This window comes from Fistularia commersonii, chromosome 2, assembly GCF_037954325.1.
Source record: "Fistularia commersonii isolate RoL2024-O1a breed Wild chromosome 2, RoL_Fcom_v1.0, whole genome shotgun sequence".
Lineage (NCBI taxonomy): Eukaryota > Metazoa > Chordata > Actinopteri > Syngnathiformes > Fistulariidae > Fistularia > Fistularia commersonii.
This window is the reverse complement of record NC_141285.1, coordinates 8,171,640-8,193,105: the sequence shown is the minus strand read 5'-3', so window position 1 is coordinate 8,193,105 and position 21,466 is coordinate 8,171,640. Positions and strand designations below refer to the sequence as shown.

The following is a 21,466-nucleotide window of genomic DNA, read 5'->3' as shown; positions in this document are numbered from 1 at the left end:
AACAAACAGCTCCGTCAGAGTGAGGGGCCTGTTGCAGGCAAACATGCCTTATCTCGTGTACACTAAACACTTAGAGGTAAAGGTTAAGCGCGTAACAGAAGTTAAATATGAGAGCACAATGCGCTGGCAGGCTTACAGTGTTGCCTCCTTTAGAATATGTCAGGTGGTAAAGGGGGCGGCTCCAGAGTGGCCCCTCAACCACATATGCCTCACACTCTGGTGGTTGGGGTGGGGTGGGGGTCGGGGGGTAAAACACTCATCTTTACTGGAGTTATGTATGGAATTCAGACTCATAGCCATGAATATCGATGACTGTAAGCTTGACTGTAACTGTCACTGGACGGGTTTTCTGACTCCTCCTAAAGCTAGGATTTGTTAATATTAAGGACCATTACTGTGATTATATACAGCTGTCACTCATACTAAGCTGCAACAAGAAAGTGCTAATTGTAAAGCTAGTATCATATGAATTATAAGTATAAATCTGAAAATAAATACAAAATTAACAAAGATGAAAGGAAAAACAGTTGACCCCGTATCACTTTCAGTGATGTTTTGTTTGGCAATTTGCTAATTAACAGTTTGCAGTCTAAAAGTGTTAAAATTAACCTAAATTGCTATCAACATCACTACCATCAATCTACATTACAACTTTCTTAGTGCACTTTCATGGTTGTCTCCAACAGTTTTTTGCATAATTCCTTAGCACTGTCAGACCACCAGCCGTATCTCTACTCCAGTCAAACAGGGTGATATGTCAATCAAACTCCAATGAGCCAGTATGTCTGGCTGAGCCTTAAGGTCAAATACTGCACATACCAGATGCAGCTTTTGAAGTGACTTCAACATTAAACAGGAGCCAGTTATTGAGCCAAGCTCATCTGGCGACCATCCAGACACAGTCAGTCGCCTCCATCTCGTCTACATATATACCAACCAGAGGTGGCTATCATTGTGAACTTAGACGCAGCCTCAGACTCTCAGGCTGCATCAGGCTAGGGACATTTAACACTATGTCGCCACCTATGGTTTGCTTTCATGGACTGTTTAGAGTCATATTCCACATGAATAGTTTGTTTGCAATTTGTTGAATGTACATAACTGAAGAGTCAAGCTGTGCTGGCTTCAGAATCCCTCATGCTGCTTCTATCAGTATCACATCATCAATACGACAGTTGTCCAGGTTCACTAGCAGCTATACATGCCATGTGTTACACCTCCTCTATTCTTCCTTCATACCTTTCTCTTCACATCCTTGTAGTATAGGTTCATTTGATTTAAGTCTGTCTTCACATCCTTGTAGTATAGGTTCATTTGATTTAAGTCTGTCTTGAGATTTGCTTCAGAGCTTGGGAAATATTCCACGTTTCCTGTTTTTGAATGTTGATGTCGTTTTCAAATTGTTGGAAATCCTCTGTATTACATTCATAACAATGTGTCTTGATTTGTGGACCTTGTTCATGACTTAAATGTTCTGATTTATTCATGAATTTCAAATTAACTCTTGCAAGAGGGCAAGCATATTTTCAGTCACCTAGTCATTTTTGGTTTGGATTTTTTAATACATTAAATAAAGAGAGCTGAAGAATGGTAACTGTATATATAAAGTTTTGAAAGGACAAGTGTATCGCAAAAAAACAAACAAACAAATGCTCCAATACAAACAGATATGTTGTAAAAAAAAAGGGAAAACACAGAGACTATGTTAAACAAGGTATGTATAAAAATGTAGCAGAGCCGGTCTCAGTAAGTTAAAAGGAAACATAGAGGTGTATTATTCCAAGGAAAATGGTCTCCTCTTACAAATTCAGTCACATGAGTTGTGTGTAAAGGAATCAATCATCAAGGAAATTTTTCAAAACAAAAAAGTGAAAGTGCCAGTAGAATTTGTAGTCTTCTGACAGATACATTTTACTGAGGAATTATTGGAACATAGATGTTATCTCATGCAATAAAATACGATACACAGTCACTTTAAAGAAAGAACACTTACCGTTATGTCAAATTCCATCTCTGAAAAGAATTTATACCATGGCTCATTCTCTAAATCTACATCCCCTGGACCTACATCCTGAGTCTAGGGGCATGGCAACAAGAAGAGGAGGAAGAAGACAAAGAGAAGACAGTTCAGACAGCACAGAATAATCAAACCAAGGTAACGCACGAATATCTCTGATTTAACAGCTGCCAGTGGGATAAGGTATATTTAATCTGTCACAATGACTGAGAACTGCTTTTTTGTCTTTCTTTGTTTTTACATTAATGCCACAAATACCACCATTTGTTTAATTCACAATCATCGCATAAAAAAAGATTCAACTAAATATCACATCAAATTTGACCTTTCAAGAACTGTTAAAACAAATAAAAAATATTTGTGCTGTTCCTCATTTTCTTACCCCCCACCCCCCATAATTGAACTGATTTTATAGTGGTACTACTTGCCAATTTACATTTGAAGCTTACTTTGCACTGATCAAAACTGTGATTGACGTAAGTATTAAGTGGAGGGAAAATAGTTGAAAATATCTATGCTCGGCAGCGATCAGTAGATATAACTCATAATAATAATCAAAAGAAATGTGCAAAATTAGATGGTTTAAAATATCATCAATACAATGCAATGTCACAGCACTTTTCATTCATGTATATATTTGCTATTGATATAATTTGCATCAAAAGCCTTTTATCTTTGCCCCTCATTTTTTTTAAGTTTGGTGTCACAAGGAACCAGTGACCATTAAAGAATGAAAGAGGGTACTGTCCCATCAGACCTAAGTTAAGGGACCCATTGAAGGACCACTATTTAATTAGTTCTTCTTAAAAGAGCCAATTGAGTAGATATAGTTAACTAATCAAAACTGATGAACTGAGTGTGAACTTTAAAGAGTTTTTATTTTCGTTCTGTGTGCTTGAAAGAGACAGCATAGTTAACAGATGTACAATTCTTGAAAAATCTGAGCAATGATAAAATAAAACAAAAACTTTCAGCCTCATTGGGCATGAGAGACAAGATTGTGAAAGAAAAAAAAATGACTAGCTACAGCAACACTGATCAATGAAGTCTTCCAAATCTAAAAACAATGGATTCTTGTTTCATGACAAATTGGAGCAGACTGTGAGGAGTGTATTTGGTACAACAGCCACTAGCTTGATGAAACTAAGGACCAGACAAATAACGATCGGTTAAGGAATGAGCCTCTTGACATTCTGTGTTATATAAGAGATAATATTACAGACTTGTTAGCAGAAACACATCTGATTGAAAAATGATTGCATCCCTTTTGGTAGTGAGGTTAAGCAAGTACAAATAATCTCAAACCCTCAAGGCCACATTAAATAATGGCTGAGTATTGGATTCAGCACAGCCTATAAAGGCTATAACTGTAGGTAGGGTAGCAACAGTCACAATAGCATTGTCTCGACCTAAGCTGAATCAGCCCAATAACCCTAAAATGAAGATAGAATGACAATGGATATACGTGTAACTGATACCACTCCCTGCTGTCAGGCTGGATCGTCTGTCCCCTCAACAGGACACTTTTTCAGGAATGTGGCGCACATGTCGATCCATGCATCACATACATTGCCTGCAAAGCTATTAGTAAAGCTGCCACTCTGGAGCTTGGACAGACATAGAGGGTGTTGGGGAAGGGCAAGTCACACAACATGCACGGAGAGATGAAAGGAAAGACGAACAGCCAGTTAGCATACCGTTCTCTGCAGCTTCAGCACCGATGATTTCCCTGGCTCGTACTCAAAGATGCTCTTGGGCTCTGCGCGGTACTTCCTGGTGTCTACCTTTTTATCTGGGGGCTCCCACTCATTCCTGTAGAGAAAAAGGGAGGGGTGGTGGGCGGGATGGAAAGAGCCAATCCTTATCAAATAGTCACCATGGAAACCATCTTGGGGCTCGGATGTTTTTTTTTGTTTTGCTTAGCATACGATCTAATTTATTATCTATCCCTGCTCTGTCCCTCCTGGTTCCTGTACTCCTTGGAATAAGATCAGTAGAATAGAGGCTTTATCATCATTGTACAGACAGACACCAGAATTTAAGAACAGCTGAGATATTGAAAATATTACCTTATTTTATTTTGGTATATGAAAACATTTGTAAAGAAGTGCAGTCTAACAATTTATTGATATATACTTAGTGACATTGTGCACCAGTTTAAATATTCAGTTTCTTTTAACTGACATAATTCTATAGTACACACACACACACACACACACACACACACATACATACATATATATATATTCTCAGTATCCTCTTCTCTAACACCAACTAAGTACCCTTTCACTCCATCAATACATCTTCTCTTCAGTCTTCCCTTAGGCCTCTTACCTGGCAGTCTAAGCCTTAGCATCCTTCTATCAATGTATTCACTATTCCTCCTCTGTACATGACCAAATCATCTCAGTCTAGCCTCTTTTAACTTATTTCTAAACATCTAACGTGTGCCATCTCTCTGATGGATTCGTTCCTGATTTTATCCATCCATACCAAAAATCCTCAACATTCTTTATCTCAACTCCCTGTTGCCTCACAGTTCCTCTTATTCACATATACATTCTGTCTTGTGCAGGTAACCTTCATTCCTCTCCTTTCCAGAGCATACCTCCACCTGCTTGAAGCTCGAAGGACCATGATGTTTGCAGAGGACAATGACATCTCCAAACATCATGGTCCATGGATATTTGTGTCTAGCCTCATCTGTCAGCCTGTCCATCACCATTGCAAACAAGGAGGGGTTCAGAGCTGATCCCTGATGTTGTCCCACCTCCATCTTGAATTTCTCTGTCATTCCTATAGCACACTTCACCACTGTCCCATAGTTCGCATACATGTCTTGCACCTGTCTAACATACTGCACAGCCACCCATGAATTCCTCTGACAATACCATAGCTATACATATACTTTATATACAAACATAAATATGTATATGAGCAAAAATGCAGTCTCAGGGTGGCACGGGCCCGTGTCTCCCTGAGCCAGCCTCGGGGTGGCACAGGAGGTCTCGAGGAAGACCAAGGAGAAGATTTATGGATGTAGTGAGAGAGGATATGAAGGTAGTTGGTGTGAGAGAGGAGATACAGAGAATAGGGTTAGATGGAGAAGGCTGATTCGCTGTGGCGACCCCTGAAGGGAAAAGCTGAAAGGAGAAGAATATATATATATGCAAAGTGTTAAGTTCATTTAGTGCACATTTGTTATATTAACATTTTTTGGGGAGAAGAAAATCTTTTCAACAGCAAGGATCATTCAATAAAGGCTGTGTTATTACATTTGATTGTGCCCCAAATCAAGTAGTCTTTTCTGTTTATTAGACGTAATAATGTATGGAATATTTGTCTACAGGGCAGAAGGTTAGTCCTGGACCTTCATCTCTACCACTAAAATATTAGTCTTCATCTGTCCTCATTCATTACTCCATCACTCATGGCTGTGTATGGGTCAGCCTGTGTCACTGCTAATTTGTGCCTTTGTGTTTAGTCGTGTAAGTGTGTGTGGGAGGGTATGTGTAGGTTATCCAAAAGGATGTGATGAAAGTTACAGATGGAAAGAAAAGGTTATATTCACAGAATCAGGGAGCAAGAATATAAATCCTGGACTGTGATGATCAGCCCAATTGAAATAAACATCTGCAATGTATAGAATTAAAGATACATACAAACATTCATCACGGGACATTTTTTTGCAACCAGAGCTGAGGTTGCTCTGAGAGAACATTACTCACTTTGATCTACAACAGCAGTCATGGACTAAATAGAACACTGTCTTTTAATGAGTTTAGTCAAGATTACTGATAAAAGATTAAAGACAAAAAATATTTTACACATCTGTACCAGAGGAAAAAAGGAAGCAAAAACAGACAATTCTTTCAAATGAAACATAGAACATCTCAATGGCAGTGACACTGACCTCTTGATAGAGGGTTTCAGTGAGGAAGACCGTGCAGGCACTGGCATTGTTCGGCGTCTTGAATCAACCTCAGCGTCACTTTTTGAGCAAGGGTTCCCTTTAACTGAGAACCAACACAAACACACACACACACACACACACACACACACACACACACACACACACACACAAACACACACACACACACACCACAGATGTATAAACTCAGGCCATTTAGTTTAGAACTAAATGACCTGAATTTTTCAATCTTTACAGTTGAATTACTTACTTACTTAACATGAATTAAGTATTTCAAAATTCAGATTTACAGCTTCACTATTTACATTGCATACTAGCGGTGAGGTGATGTTTTGTGTCCATATTATGAGAAAAACAATTCCCCAACTCACCATCTTCCAAGTATCCAAACTGGGCTGGGCCATCATCTAAAACCCAGATGCAAAGCACAATCACAAACGATTCAACATTCTCACAGAGGCAATCCTAAATTGATTTAGGATTATGTTTTTAAACTTTTAAACCGGACTGTAATGTTACAGAGCTCACTTACACACATTACACCGATTTTTTTTTTCAAAACATGAAGTGACCACTTGAAATATTAAATGCCATTTAGACCAGTGGTTAGTTGGTGCTCTCTTGTGGCCAAATGAAGTAACAATGAGGAGTAATACTGAAAACTCAACCTAGAAAAAAAAAACCTTGTCTCTAAGTTGTATTCAACAGATGGTAAAAACAGAACTTTTCGGCTGAAAGAGGCTGAAAATATGCCTCCCTGGTCTTCTGGATTTATCTTTTATATTGTGCAGTATCAAATAATTTAGGAGACCCTTAAGTCCTTTTTTTAGTTTTTCCAGCTGCCATTCAAACTCCATTAGCCCAAAATACTACAGGCTCAGTAAACACAATTCAAGTGTGTCAGAGCAAAGCACCTTACAGTAAGCATTACTGATTTAAAAGGGGATCAATTTATCGATGAAACTAGCCTTTAAATAAGTAATGAAATGCTCAATATAGCTAAAAACAACCACAGCTACCCCAGTGAGAAGGACTTTTGAACAAACTATGGCTTGTATTATCACCAGACTAGTTCAGACATTGGACATGAATTTAATGAAGTTGACTTGAGAGTATAAAGCCCATTGAATTTAACAAAACAGGATGAAGCATTTTTTCTGTCAGGAGCCACTCCTTGCTGGGATCAACAGATCAAAAATCATCCCAACCCTCACCATTTATACATGACAATCCAAACGGAGTACTGGAAAAGGTAGAAAGAACAATGTCAACAAACATAGCTCGACTCATCGACAGCAGTAAGGCCTCGTGACCAAACACTTCAATACAACAGTTTCAGGGCTAGCGATAATGTTAGGTTACTGTGAAAAGTAATATAACAGTACTCTATGGACTATTGAAGATTATGCAGTGACGTGCGATGAGGCTCTTGGCTGGTGAGGCACTGACGTCATCACCGCACGTCTCTTCCTCATATTTGAACGGTAAATGTGATTTTTTTTATTGTTTATGAAAAAAAACCAACTAAAAATGGTAAAGCTACGTGGAAAATAACTTTATAGTACAAGTCACTGAATAAATATAACCAATTACATTTATTTTTTTAATTTTGCATTTTTTTCTTTCCGTGATGACAGGTGAGGCCCGGCCTCCTCTGCCTCTACTGACTGCACATCACTGAGATAATGGTAATGAAAACAGTTTGCAACAGAAGCAGAGGAGCAACCAACATGTTATATTTTCAGGAAAGGACATTATTTCATGAGGTAGTGATGAGTTCAGTTCTTTGTGAAATACCATCTAACAGTGAAAGGCTATCTCTTAAGAGCAAAGTTTGTTAGAAATCTTCAAGGCCCAGTCTGTTATACTACAACAGGATAAATAATCAGTAGGCATGTTAAGCAGTTGTTAGTGTTTCAAACTGCCTATGAGCATGAATCATGCCGAACTTCTCCTTAAGAGACTAAATCAAAAACTCTGTATGAAATATACAATAACTTTAAAAAGAAATAAACAGCTGTTCTTCTGCACAGATTTCACAAAAGAACATATTGATAATTGCAATACGCATTTTACAACCCAATAGAATTTGCATTGGTTAACGGTGCTAACTAGACATGTAGCAGGCATTATATAAATTAAGAGTGAAATCAGGGTGATTGCGGTTGGGGGTGCAAAGTGTCTAGTTGTGCAAACCAGTGCAATTATCATGATTTCAGGGGGTGTGCCTGACCCAAACGCAAGGCGGTAAGGTGTCTTAAAGGTGTTTATTTGACAAGGGAGATGAATGGAAAGCTGTACTGAGTCTGGGTTGTTTCTCGGGTCATGTTTCACGGGAGTCTAAGGAACTAGGGACTGGCAAGGAGAGGCGCTGACCCTCTGGAACAGGCAGGGGAAGGTGTCAGCCCTCTGGAACTAGGAAGTGGCGGGGGAAGGCATCCACTCCTGGAACTAGGAAGTAGCCTGGTTGAGGACGGGTGGTTTGGAGATGAAGATCTACCAGGAAGGACGGGATTCAATAAGTAGTCCAGGGTCCATTTAGCAGCACCCACTCTAGACAACAATCCAGTGCCAAAGGGCTGGCAGCAGGCTCCTCTTATCCTCTGTCTGGTCTGATAGGCCACAGGACTGCACTGACTCCACCTGACATCCAAATTAGGCTCTCTGGTGAGGACAGAGGGTAAAGGAGATGCATCTAGATGCATAACCCTGGATCAAAGCAATGGAAAGGTTGGGGCATTGTCAATTGGGGACTGGGGCATTATTGATGAAGCAGGCTGCCGATGGGAAGAAACTGTTTTTGTGGTGGGTAGTTTTGGTCCTGATGGACAACAACCGCCTGCCAGAGGGGAGTGGTTTGAAGAGTCTATGTCCTGGGTGAGAGGGCTCACCCAGATCTTGCCTGTGCGCCTGCGAGTCCAGGAGGCGTACAGGTCCTTACAGGTAGATTACAGCCAATCAGCCTCTCTTAAGAGCAGATGATACGCTAGAGTCTGCCGTTGTCTCTGGCAGTGGTGGTGGTGTACCAGATGGTGATGGAGGAGGTGAGGATGGACTCAATGGAGGTATAGGAGTCCGCTGTCATTGTCTTTGGCAGGTTAAACTTCTTTAAGTGCCTCAGGAAGAGCATCGTCTGCTGTGCTTTGCTTGTGAGGGAGCTGAAGTTCAGCTCCCACTTGAGGTCCTGGGAGATGATTGTTTCCAGGAAACAGCAGGACTCCACAGTGCCAGCCTGGGAGTCTCTCAGGATGATGGGGGAGGGTTGGGCTTGTTTCTTCAAGAAGTCCACCACCATCTCCAGTCTTCAGAGCGTTATTATGATGCAGACGCCGATCATCCATCCATCCATCATCTAGGAGTTATCTGGGATCAGGTCATGGGGGCGCGGGCCTAAGCAGCCTCTCTCTCCCTGGCTACTTCGTCCAGCTTTCCCTTCAGCATTCCTAGGCTAACCGAGAGACATCGTTCCTCCACTGTGGTGTCCCCAGTCTTCCCGATGGGATGTGGAACACCTGACCAGGGAGGCATCCAGGAGGCCTCCTGACAAGAAGACCTCTCCACTTCATCTGACTCCAAGAAAGAGGTGCAAAGAAATTCTGTCCATAAAGGTTATGAACAGATTTACTGACAAAGGGCAGCCCTTGTGGGGTCAAAACACTCACTTGAATCAAATTCAATGCAAACTAAGTTCTGACACCAGTTGTAAAGGGACTGAATGGCCCATATCAGACACCCAGTCCAGGGTACCCCCTCCTCCCAAAACCTCCCCCCCAGGACTCCCCTGAGGGACACAGTCAAATACCTTGTCCAAGTCTACAAAGCACATGTAGACTGGTTGGGTGAAATCCAAGCATCCTCCAGGATCCTACTTAGGGTGTGGACTCGCTCTTAGGGTAAAGAGCTGGTCCACTGTTCTCAACCAGAACAAAAAGGAAAAAGGCCTGATGGCGCTCCATCAGCTTGACGGCATCCCTAACATGGATCATCCATCCATCAATTCATCGTCTGCCACTTATCCTGCACTCAGGTACGCAGGGGATGCTGGAGCTTATCCCAGCTATCATCAGGCGAGAAGTGGGGTACACCCTGGACTGGTCACCAGTCAATTGCAGGGCCACATATACAGACAGACAACATTCACTCACAACATTCACTCATAACATATTTATAATATTTATAATTAGGTACTTTTTTGTTTTGTTCATTTGTATTTCCTTTCATCATAAAAATAAACTACTTTACATTATGTTATTACAACAAAGTTCATGGACAGGTTAACAAGTCAAATATTTAAAAGTGCCCACATTAATCATTGATTAGTAAAGCCGATGAGCATGGAGTTACAGCCATCAGATACCTTTTGATTTTATGTGAATGTCATTGCCCTCTGGGAAAATGTAGGTGGGGTGGTAAGGGTTTTCCTCAATGGGCTCTGAGTGAAGTGATGAAAGATAGAGCAAAGTGTGATAAAAGCACACATACAGACACACACTAATACACGCACAGATAACTTGGACACCACCATAGAACCGAGACCTCTGAAAAGGAGGATAAACTGTCTCTTACCTGGTATTTTGTGGATCTGTTTGAACATTGTCCTATACCAATCTCTGGATTTTTCTGTGCTCTGAAATGTAAAGAGAAATCGATCATGAAAAGATATTGACAAGTAGATACAGCATAGCCCTGATTAGATTTACCACTTGAATTGATATGAATGATCAAAGTCATAGTAATGACATAATTTAAAAACATTTTCTTAAAAAGAAAAAAATGTTGCATTGCTTTTCTGGGAAAATGTATTAATGGAAAGTCATGGTATATATTTATTTATTTACTTATTTACTTAAGCAATATTTAGATTCATTACAGCTTTGCAGGACCATTTTTGTTAGATAGCAAAATTTACAGTTTTCATTTTACAAAACAATATCACAACTTTTACTTTCATGTGAGGCCTTCATTCTTTGTTCACCATTGCTAAAGTGATAAAAATCATTAATGTACTTATTGATAACTATTTGAGTAAATATACTTATTAAGTACTCAACAGAAATAGAGACAACTTTATTTCTTCACAACAGATCAACAACCATGAGATGAATATGGTCACTGTTGAACATCTGGCAGCAGGTTTTTTTGCTCACCCGCTGAGGCACAATAGGCTTGTTGAGGGGACTGAGGACAGGGGAATGCAGGGAAAGTCGCAGCCTTTTTCCATCCATGTTGGGGGCTGAGCTCATGAAGTCTCGACCAGGATCAGGGCTTTTGTGCCTCTCTGGGTTGGGGTCTGTTGTAAACATCAACCATAATATCCAAAAACAAGCCCAAATTTTGATCAAAACTGACAGCATATACTCTGTCCAGTGTGAAAAGTCTGGTTGCTGTAATATTTTCAACTGTTCAGTCTACCTGTATGCAGGTAATATTATAGATCTGAAGCAATATACCAATCATTACAGTTTTTTTGGACCACTGGTTCTGAAGTTAGTGCTGGAAAGGTAAAGCTGTTTACATTCCATACATACTGAGTAAACTGAGTTAGCAAGATCACTAAACTGATCAATGACTTGTTCTAAATTTCTGAGGCAGAGCTATGACTACTATTTAGTGCTATGAGATATATTTGACATGCAAACATGAACAAATGAAGCACTGGAAAAGAAACACCTGTCCTTGGTAAATCACATTGAAGGCAGATAACATGGTGTTCTCAACAACTACGATAAAAGGGGGTTGTCTGATGGCACCAAAAAGCATACCTTCCAAGTGAGAAAGATGCTTTAGCTGTTCTGTTGTGGGGGAACAGACAAAGACTGAGTGATGAATGTGGAAAGCAGCAGTGTGAGCTCTCGGCATGGGGAAAAGGGAAAGAAGATACAACTGGGTCACAGACAACACAGTTAGCAGTTAACATAACTATAACCCTATGCAAAAATGTATCACAAGTACATGGATTTATATGTCCATCATTTAATGCATGTATGGAACATAGACTATATGAACGCATGTGTGAAGACAAGGGTTGGGTGTAATGCTTTGCTATAATTGCATAAATGTGACATGCAGTAATTAAAAAACTCATCAGTTACTTTTTAATAACTATCTGAATCTGCATAATGAGAAGCAAAGCCATCAGGCATGCTCCTTACTGGGGTCTTATTTTTTTCTAAAATGTTTTAATTGAGTATTTCAAGGAAAATATACTTGGATTTCTATAGACATGTATGTATATATGTATGTATGTACATATGTACAATAGGTGCAATTCCTATCTCACTGGGCTTTTTCACTCACAAACACTCCTGTGGCTTTCTGGTTATTATTTTAGTACAAAGCATAAAGAAACATTGGCATTGCCATTTAGGATTACTCTCTAACACCATTGATATTATTCTATGGACTTGTGCTAATATTTATAAGAGGACTCCATATATAAGTTTAAAACTATGGTTTTTAGTGGTAATAAAGGACAGTGCAGCTCAGATGATGTTGCAGAGTTACCCAAATACAATGATACATGTAGTCATGTAAATGACTTTCTCCCTTGCTTAATTGAATACAGTCCTACATAAAAAATAATCCTGTTATATTAACTCTTCTGAACTGTTAATTAGAGACATCTATATATGTTTATGAATGCAGTATGTCATGGTTATAAAACAGTAGGTACAGGTTGAGTCAAGGAAGTTGTCACTGAAGATCTAACCAAAAAACATTTAATTATCATCTAAAAAAACACCACAAAGCATGATGAGATGTCAGGAGCTTTGCTACAATATCATGAACTGTTTTATAAATTTTTAGTAAAAATACAAACTGAATTTTCCCTCTTGGTTTTCCATTTTGACATGGGTTAATTTAGTAACACACCAAAAAAGACATAAAACAACTTTGACAGTCTCTTCAAAACATCTTGAGGTAAGTCAATTTGTCTCACAGACAAACACGCTTACCTCGGTTGTGCTGTAGTAGCACGATGGTGGGGTCAACTATGCTGGTGCATTGGTAGATGGAGGACGATGTGATGCAGTTCTGTACAGTTTGAGGCTGATTTTCTGCTTTTGCGATATTTGGTGAGTTCACCTAGAAGTCCGATCAAAGAGAGAATAAGTGTTGGTTTTCAAAGAAACTTCAGAGAAACAAATTGATCATTGATCAGCTGGGCGAAAGCATACCTCGCACTGAGTGTTGTTCACAGGGGGTAAATCAGCTGTGATGCTCTTGCCTCCTTCAGCCAGTCCTGCTTTAGAGCCATCTCCACTGATCTGGTTTGTCCAGCCACCTAAAGAGAGTACATATTTCTGTCAGTTTGGCACTCAGTGCTGCAAAATCAACACATTACAGATGATACAAAACAGTATAATCTCAAAAGCTAATTAATAACAAAATAATTCCTTATTTCCCCCCAAAACGGCATGAATGTGTTTCATCGTGGTGTTCAAGCACAGAGATGTTGAAATCCCCAGGCAAGAAAAAAAAAAGATTCTCCCACAATCTGTGAACTTTGTCATTAGAACAAAGTGCCTATTCAGTGAGCTGCAAAGGCTGTTTGTTCCAGTGGCATTTATATTCAACCTCTACAACAATTAGAGCATCTCTGTGAAAGCCTTGGCCAGTGTCCAGTCTCGCCCCAATGTGGTCTACGAAACAAACAAGCACAAAGTCAAGGCTCCAGCTCCAAAGAGCAGTGTGGCCAAGCACACAAAAACCTCTTTGAAGCACAATTGAAAATATAAGCAAGTACCCTTTAAAATTATTCTGGGTGTGCCTGACAACAGATGATAATCTTCAAATAACTTTTGATGTCCAATTCTCATTTCATGACAAACTTTGGGATGACATGTAACGAATGTTTATGAGAACTAGACCTCGAGAACATTTAGCTCACCTTCTGCCATAAAGATGAATCTGCAAAGGCGTCAAAGTTGGCGGATAGGGAAACTGTAGGTACTCATTTAAAAGAAACTTGACACCATTAGCTTAATGCTGACATAAAGGCTGCATGTACAATGCAGATTTGATGTCAGTACCAACATGTTTAGTACCAACAGGTTGATTTAGATAATAGTGACCACTAAGTGATATTGTGATATGTTTATGAAATTGTTTATAACTTGCCAAAATCAAACATCTAAAAAATGGGTCTTTTTGATGTTAAAATTACAATTTCTTTAGCTGTTTGTACATCGCATGTACTGCAATTTGTTTGCATTTCACTCTATTTCGGTGCTAATCAATGCAGGTCCAAAAAACAGGCATTGGCAAATTAGGCATTCTCTTTTACAAATGCTTTTACGGCAAAATTCCAACCCAATTTCATCCACATTTTGCTCTTTTCTCAAAACAATGCTACTCTGACAGTTCAATAAATAACTTCCATTGTGGGTAGTCATTATCAAACAGCTGTGTCATTTGTTCTGGCTTACTTGGTGCTGTAATACCGTTTGGTTCTGGGCTGCTGCAGTCTTCGTCATTGATGTGTACAAGCCGGGCCCTCAGTGTAACCACTCCTTTTCCTTTGCAAACTCTGCTAGGGTCCAGGTCTGGAAAACATTTAAAACAAGGTTCTTTCCTTTTCAAATTATCATTCAACACACAGCTCTTCTTTTCTCAGTTCAAAAATACCCATGCTTCAAATTTCGCTACTTCATGCCCCAAATGGCTAAAATAGAACATCAAAACCAGGTCATCAAGTTAATATCCTGGCAGCCTGTAAAACTAATTGTCACAATCATGTTGTCAGAGCTGGAAGTGGAGTGGCTAGAGACCCCTTCCTCTTTACAGGGTGTTAAAGTGATGACGCATCCTTCTACGTTTCTTCGAGCATATGAGGTGACCCACTGTTGTAGGGACTAAAAGATTTATGATGAGAAGGAGAAGTCACCTGCAGCAGGAATGAGGTCAGGGGATCCTTTCATGGTTGACAGAGGCGAGATCTTTACAGCGCAGATGGATTGAGAACCTGCTGGGACTTCAGTGCACAAACAATGACAATGCTTTTTATGCAGTAAGAAACTTGAATGCAAGATCCAGAAGAACTATTTTGATGATATAATACATGGATGAATAGACCCTACTATAGTGTTATGTGAACCATGACGGAAAACTTACTGGAGTCTTTGTCTTTGTCTCACACTGCCCTCTTCTGGAGAGCTCTGAGGAAGGAAGATGATATTTTCAACACAGGGATGAATGGTGTATCCATTCATAGTGAATATTGTATTAAATCAAACAATATTTTCAGTTTATAATTTTCTATGCTTCAATCCCTCTTGAAGGGTTTGACATTTATTGCCAAGCTCTTCTTCTTCTTCTTCTTTTTCTTCTTTTGGCTTTTCCTGTCAGGGGTCTCCACAGCGAGTCAACTTTCTCCATCTAACCCTATTCTCTGTATCCTCCTGTCTCACACCAACTACCTTCATATCCTCTCTCACTACGTCCAAAAATCTCCTCTTTGGTCTTCCTCGAGACCTCTTGCCTGGCAGCTCCAATTCCAGCATCCGTCTACCGATATATTCTCTATCCCTCCTCTGTACATGACCGAACCATCTAGATGCATAACCCTGGACCGAACCATCTGGTTCTGCCTGCTGTCTTTTGGTCATTGTAACAGTTTCTAGTCCATACATCGTCGCTGGTCTCACCACTGTCTTGTACACTTTTCCTTTTATTCTGGCTGAAAGTCTTCTATCACATAGTACCCCTGACACTTTTATCCACCAATTCCAACCTGCTTGGACCCGTCTCTTCACCTCTTTTGCACACTCTCCGTTGCTCTGGACTGTTGACCTAAGAACCTGAAATCCTCCAGCTTCTTGATCTCCACTCCCTGTAGCCTCACCGTTCCACCCGAGTTCCTCTCATTCACACACATATATTCTGTCTTGCTGCGACTAACTTTCATTCCTCTCCTTTCCAGAACATACCTCCACCTCTCTAGATTTTCCACAACCTGTTCCCTGGTCTCACTACAGATCACAATGTCATCCGCAAATATCATGGTCCATGGGGATTCCTGTCTAACCTCATCTGTCAGCCTATCCATCACCATTGCGAACAAGAAGGGGCTCAGAGCTGATCCAGGAAGGAGTCCCACCTCCACCTTGAACTTCTCTGTTACCCCCACAGCACACCGTACCAGTGTCTCAAGGCTAGGTCTACAAAAACACAATGCAGCTCCCTCTGGCCTTCTCTGTAGTTTTTATTAGCATTCTCAACGCAAATACTGCATCTGTAGTACTCTTCCTAGGCATGAAGCCATACTGCTGTTCACAAATGCTGACTTCTGCTCTCAGTCTAGTTTCCACTACTCTTTCCCATAACTTCATTGTATGGCTCATCAACTTTATCCCTCTATAGTTGCCACAATTCTGCACATCCCCTTTATTCTTAAAAATAGGCACATCACACTTTGTCCCCATTCTTCAGGCATCTTCTCACTCTCTAAGATCCTGTTGAATAATCTAGTCAGAAAATCTACCGCTGCCTTTCCTAGACACTTCCACACCTCCACAGGTATATCATCAGGACCAACTGCTTTTCCACTCTTCATCCTCTACAATGCCTTCCTCACTTCACTTTTACTAATTTTTGCTAATTTGTGGTCTACAATAGCCCCCTCTTCTACCCTTGCCTCTCTTTCATTTTCCACATTCATCAGCTCTTCAAAGTACTCTTTCCATCTTCCCATCACTCTTCTAGCATCTGTCAATACATTTCCCTCTCTGTCCTTAATCACCCGGACCTGTTGTACATCCTTTCCATCTTTATCTCTCTGTTTCACCAACCTGTATAGATCATTCTCACCCTCCTTACTGTCCAACTGAGCATACAAGTCATCGTACGCCCTTTGTTTTGCCTTTGCTACCTCTACGCAGATTGGCTTTGTAATTTAGCCTTTACTGTGGGCATACTGACACTCATGAATAAGCTAGACGTGAAGCTACAAGGTAAAATCTGGTTTGTGCATGAAATGCAAGCAAATGTCAGAGCCTTCAAAACCAACTGGTTTTATTTTCAAATCAAATGTCAGTCAAGTCTTATATGTACTGCTAACAAATGCGTTTTTTTTATATGTATCATATCTTGTGGTGACCTGGCCCGTCGTTCAAATTTTAAGTCAATGGGGCCCCTGAGCCGAAAAGTTTGCCCACCTCTGTTCTAGCATCTGTCAATACATTTCCCTCTATCCTTAATCACTCAGTCCCGTTGTACATCCTTTCCATCATTATCTCTCTGTTTCGCCAACCTGTATAGATCATTCTCTCCCTCCCTCCTGTCCAAACGAGCATACAGGTCATCGTACGCCCTTTGTTTTGCCTTTGCTACCTCTATCTTTACCTTACGCTGTATCTCTCTGTACTCCTGTCTGTTCTCTTCAGTCCTCTCAGTATCCCACTTCTTTGCTAACTGCTTTCTCTGTATATACTTCTGCACTTCCTCATTCCACCACCAAGTCCCCTTATCTACTTTCCTTCCAGATGACACACCAAGTACTCTCCTACCTGTCTCCCTGATAACACTCTGTTGTTGTCCAATCATCTGGAAGCTCTCCTTGACCACCCAGAGCCTTTCTCAACTCCTCCCTGAAAACCATGCAACACTCCTCCCTTTTCAGCTTCCACCATTTTGTCCTGTGCTCTGCCTTTGTCCTCTTCATTTTCCTTGTCACCAGAGTCATCCTACAAACCACCATCCTATGCTGTCTGGCAACACTCTCACCTACAACTACTTGCAGTCACTGATCTCTTTCAGGTTACCTCGTCTATACAAGATGTAGTCTACCTGCCTGCTCCTACCTCCGCTCTTATAAGTAACTGCATGTTCCTGTTTTTTCTGAAAAAGGTGTTCACTACAGCCATTTCCATCCTTTTTGCAAAATCTACCACCATCTGTCCCTCTGCATTCCTATCCTGGATACCAAATCTGCCCATCACTTCTTCATCCCCTCTATTGCCTTCACCAACATGTCCATTGATGTCTGCACCAATTACCACTCTCTCATTTCTGGGAATATTCTGCATCACTTCATCCAACTCATTCCAGAAGTTCTCCTTCTCTTCAGATTCACATCCCACCTGCGGGGCATAGCCACTAACAACATTGAGCATCACACCTTCAATTTCCAATTTCAGACTCATAAGTCTATCTGACATTCTTTTCACCTCTAGGATGTTCCTAACAAACTCCTCCTTCAGGATAACTCCTACTCCATTTCTCTTCTTGTCGGTACCATAATAGTACAACTTAAAGCCTGCTCCTAAGCTTCTAGCTTTACTACCTTTCCACCTGGTCTCCTGGACACACAGTATATCCACCTTCCTTCTCTGCATCATGTCGACCAACTCTCTACCTTTTCCTGTCATAGTCCCAATATTCAAAGTCCCTACTCTCAGTCCCAGGCTCTTTCCTTTCCTCCTCTCTCTCTGCTTCCGAACACACACTCCTCCTCTTCTTCTTGTTCTTGTTCTTCGACCCACAGTAGCCCAATTTCCTCTAGTACCCTGTAGGTCATCAGTACCAATGGTGGTCATTGTTAACCCGGTCCGCGATCGATCCGGTATGATATGGTTATGGTTGACTCGCATGTTTGGTTTTGGCAAAAGTTTTATGCCGGATGCCCTTCCTGACGCAACCCTCTGCATTTATCCGGGCTTGGGACTGGCACAGGGAGACACTGCCCCCCCAAGGCAGGCTTGGGCAGACACGGGCCAGTGCCGCCCAAGCTCTACTGTTCCAATTCATGTTTATTTCACCGTCTTCAAATATAAATGAAATGCCATATTTTGCCTTTTTCACAGTGAAAAGGGAGGGAAAATGACAGGGAGCGGTTGTCTATTTCAGCTCATTCTCTTGACTGTGTTCTGTCACTGTTACTCACCTATAATATCTATAAATATCAAGCTAGAAAACAAGATAAACAAGCATGTCAACAGCTGCTTCATGTAAAATCAATTAAAACACATGCTGAGGATAGAGATGCTAATCACTTGAAGGTAAATTAATGCTTGGCTATTTCTGTTCAAACAGTGATATCCTGTAGGTGCTACTGGTGATGTTGTCAAACTCAAATTTGTGTGTCTTGCAATTTTTGAGTTTGTTCTGGACCTTTAAAAGACAAGAGGTCTGGTTCTGAATCTAAGGGGGAGCATATATACAGTTTGTTAAACTGAGGGACATCAGCAGAGCATGAAGAAACACCAAGGCAACCAGAAGTGCAGTGGACCCCGCCCCTCCCACCACCATTTTGTAGGGCCAGCACTACTGATTTAGGAGCTGTCCCCTTTTCAGACTTAAAGAAAAGGTCTTACTGAGTCAGGGCACACATACATGCATGTATGCAGGCACAAATAAAAAACACACATGCACACAAATGCACTAATACCTGTATGTACCCATACATATAAGACAACCTCAATATACTTTTCTGTCAGCATCAAACTATCATCCAAATTCTCACTGCAGCGTTTCCAGGACTGGATCACGTGTTAAATAAGCCAACAAGTACATCACACTGCAGATGTTCCCGCAGGCAACCTCCCAAAGCAGGCCCATCCATGATTGCGTTTCCAAAGTATGAATTTCCTTACTCCAAGTCCGCATTTGCTGTATCCTCAGATGAACCCAAACAGGGGAAGGAGACAGTTAATAGAGAAACACAAGAGTATTTAAAGCTCTCATTTATGATAGATGATGAGGCGAGAGTGCAGACAGTGCTTAGCTCACTTTATAAACACAGAAAGTAGAGGTCACCCTTAGCCTTTTTAGGAAGTGATGCATCAGAGCATAGTTGGGTCCATCCATCTGAAGAAAACAATGTGACCAGCAAGAGGAGCCCTTCAGGCAAAGACTGATGACATGATAGCAGAATCTCAATTTCCACAGAATTGCGATTTACCCGAATGGAATTCTTTGGAAGTAAAAATAAATCATCCCATATATTCTGGTAAGCTATTTGTATCTGCTTCACCAACTTTTCAGTATTTCCATGTATTTTTATACAAAGGTGTGATGTTTTGTAATAAAGCATGTGACAGATGCCCCTACTATTGCCAATTTTCGTCTCTCTTGAGAATGAAAGAAGAAACTAATTATCCCTAATACAAATGTAAGCTACTGCCTCGATGCAAAACTACAATAAAATGTGACACACATGAACTCACACAATGATACAGAGCGCTTTAAATAATAAAATAAACACAAATGGTGTAACTGAAATACCTGTCCAAAACTTGCAATTCCCAAAGGGCACTTTCTAAAAACAAAATGTGCTATCTGTCACACACAGGTCAGGGTCCCTTTACAGCCTCCAGAGGTGTTTGCCTTGAGCTTTGAGGGTCCAGCAGGACAGTCACAGCTTTGACCTTGAACCATGTCATGCAGGGGGTCTGTTTGTTTTCGACAAAAGGCGCGTCCAGATGACCCTGTCACCACATGCCAAATGGGTATGTGGCACCCACTCAACAAATGTGTAGACGACCACATGGAGGCCCCCACCCCCTGGAAATCCTGCAGCAGGGCCAGTGGATGAAAGACAGAGTAGCCCAGAGGGACAGCTGAAATCTGCTACTGCATGACTTAACAGGCCAGGATATTTTAATACTTTAGAGTAAATTTTGAAGTACTCCAGTGTCTGCAATTGTTCACGTACTAATTAGCGGACATGCTTAAACGTTTCCAAAATTAGCAGAGTGATATTTTATAGATCAGAAATTGTTGTGTGAAATCAATTTTGGATTTGGTCTGTAATGGTCGAGTCCTTCTGACTTTGGAAGTAGGCCAAAATTTCTTTTAGCACCACCATAGGTAGAGCTTTTTGAGTCAAACACAAACCACTGTTGCTTTATCACTGGCATTTGACATGGACAGGCTACTTCTCACAGCTGACAGTGTTGAACTCTTAGAAAGACATTCGGCTTGGGTTGAGTTGATCACTTTTTATTGTATCAAATTAGCCAAATTAACCATTGTTAAACTGTCATGTGAATCTCAAGGTAAAAAAAACAAACAGGATATAGGCAAAGGAATATGAATATACTGCTAAGCATGTTGCCATTTCCCTACTCCTGCCACATTGATGTTGGGAGTTGATGTGTTGAGACACACAAAGCCTCAAACAAGCACTTTAAAACCAAGCTTATAACAATTACTGTGATAACAAGCAGACATTTTCAAACAAATTCTGACTCCATCTAAGGCTATCCAAAGTTTCGGCCTTTGGAGTTTGATTCAAATTCTCTTTATTCTCTCAAATATTCTCTACCTTATTCGCAACTCAGCAATTAAGACTCTTCACTTTTCAACCAGATGACTCCTGGTAGAACAAATTGTTTTTTAAAAGAGATTTAAAAAAGCTGATTTTAATAGATGATCAGTGTTTCATCACAGATTTTTTTGAGGTAAAGATCCAAATGTGCCTAATCTGGTGGATGGCAATTTGTGTCAACACATCCAGGATATAAGTACCATAGATTTGCTATGACCAAGAATGTACTAGAACAAGCAAACAGAGTAGA

General features: G+C 40.6%; 1 protein-coding gene across 6 annotated transcripts in view; it reads right to left on the bottom strand.

The window, feature by feature from the left end:
• Nucleotides 1-21,466, bottom strand: part of sorbs1 (sorbin and SH3 domain containing 1) — a 56,906-nt gene that overhangs the window by 21,609 nt on the left and 13,831 nt on the right. For 2 of the 6 annotated variants that reach the window (XM_086165544.1, XM_086165496.1), the window contains exons 2-14: nt 15,063-15,106; nt 14,836-14,922; nt 14,378-14,494; nt 13,127-13,233; nt 12,905-13,034; nt 11,711-11,740; nt 11,096-11,238; nt 10,515-10,575; nt 10,306-10,380; nt 6,320-6,355; nt 5,931-6,033; nt 3,715-3,829; nt 1,994-2,077 (exon numbers count right to left, since the gene is read on the bottom strand). In XM_086165544.1, the coding sequence (XP_086021670.1) occupies nt 1,994-2,077; nt 3,715-3,829; nt 5,931-6,033; nt 6,320-6,355; nt 10,306-10,380; nt 10,515-10,575; nt 11,096-11,238; nt 11,711-11,740; nt 12,905-13,034; nt 13,127-13,233; nt 14,378-14,494; nt 14,836-14,869 (1,035 nt within the window). In that variant the 5' untranslated portion in view covers nt 14,870-14,922; nt 15,063-15,106. The remainder of the gene's footprint in view (nt 1-1,993; nt 2,078-3,714; nt 3,830-5,930; nt 6,034-6,319; nt 6,356-10,305; nt 10,381-10,514; nt 10,576-11,095; nt 11,239-11,710; nt 11,741-12,904; nt 13,035-13,126; nt 13,234-14,377; nt 14,495-14,835; nt 14,923-15,062; nt 15,107-21,466) is intronic. The other 4 variants (XM_086165504.1, XM_086165523.1, XM_086165514.1 and 1 more) reach the window with 4 other exon arrangements.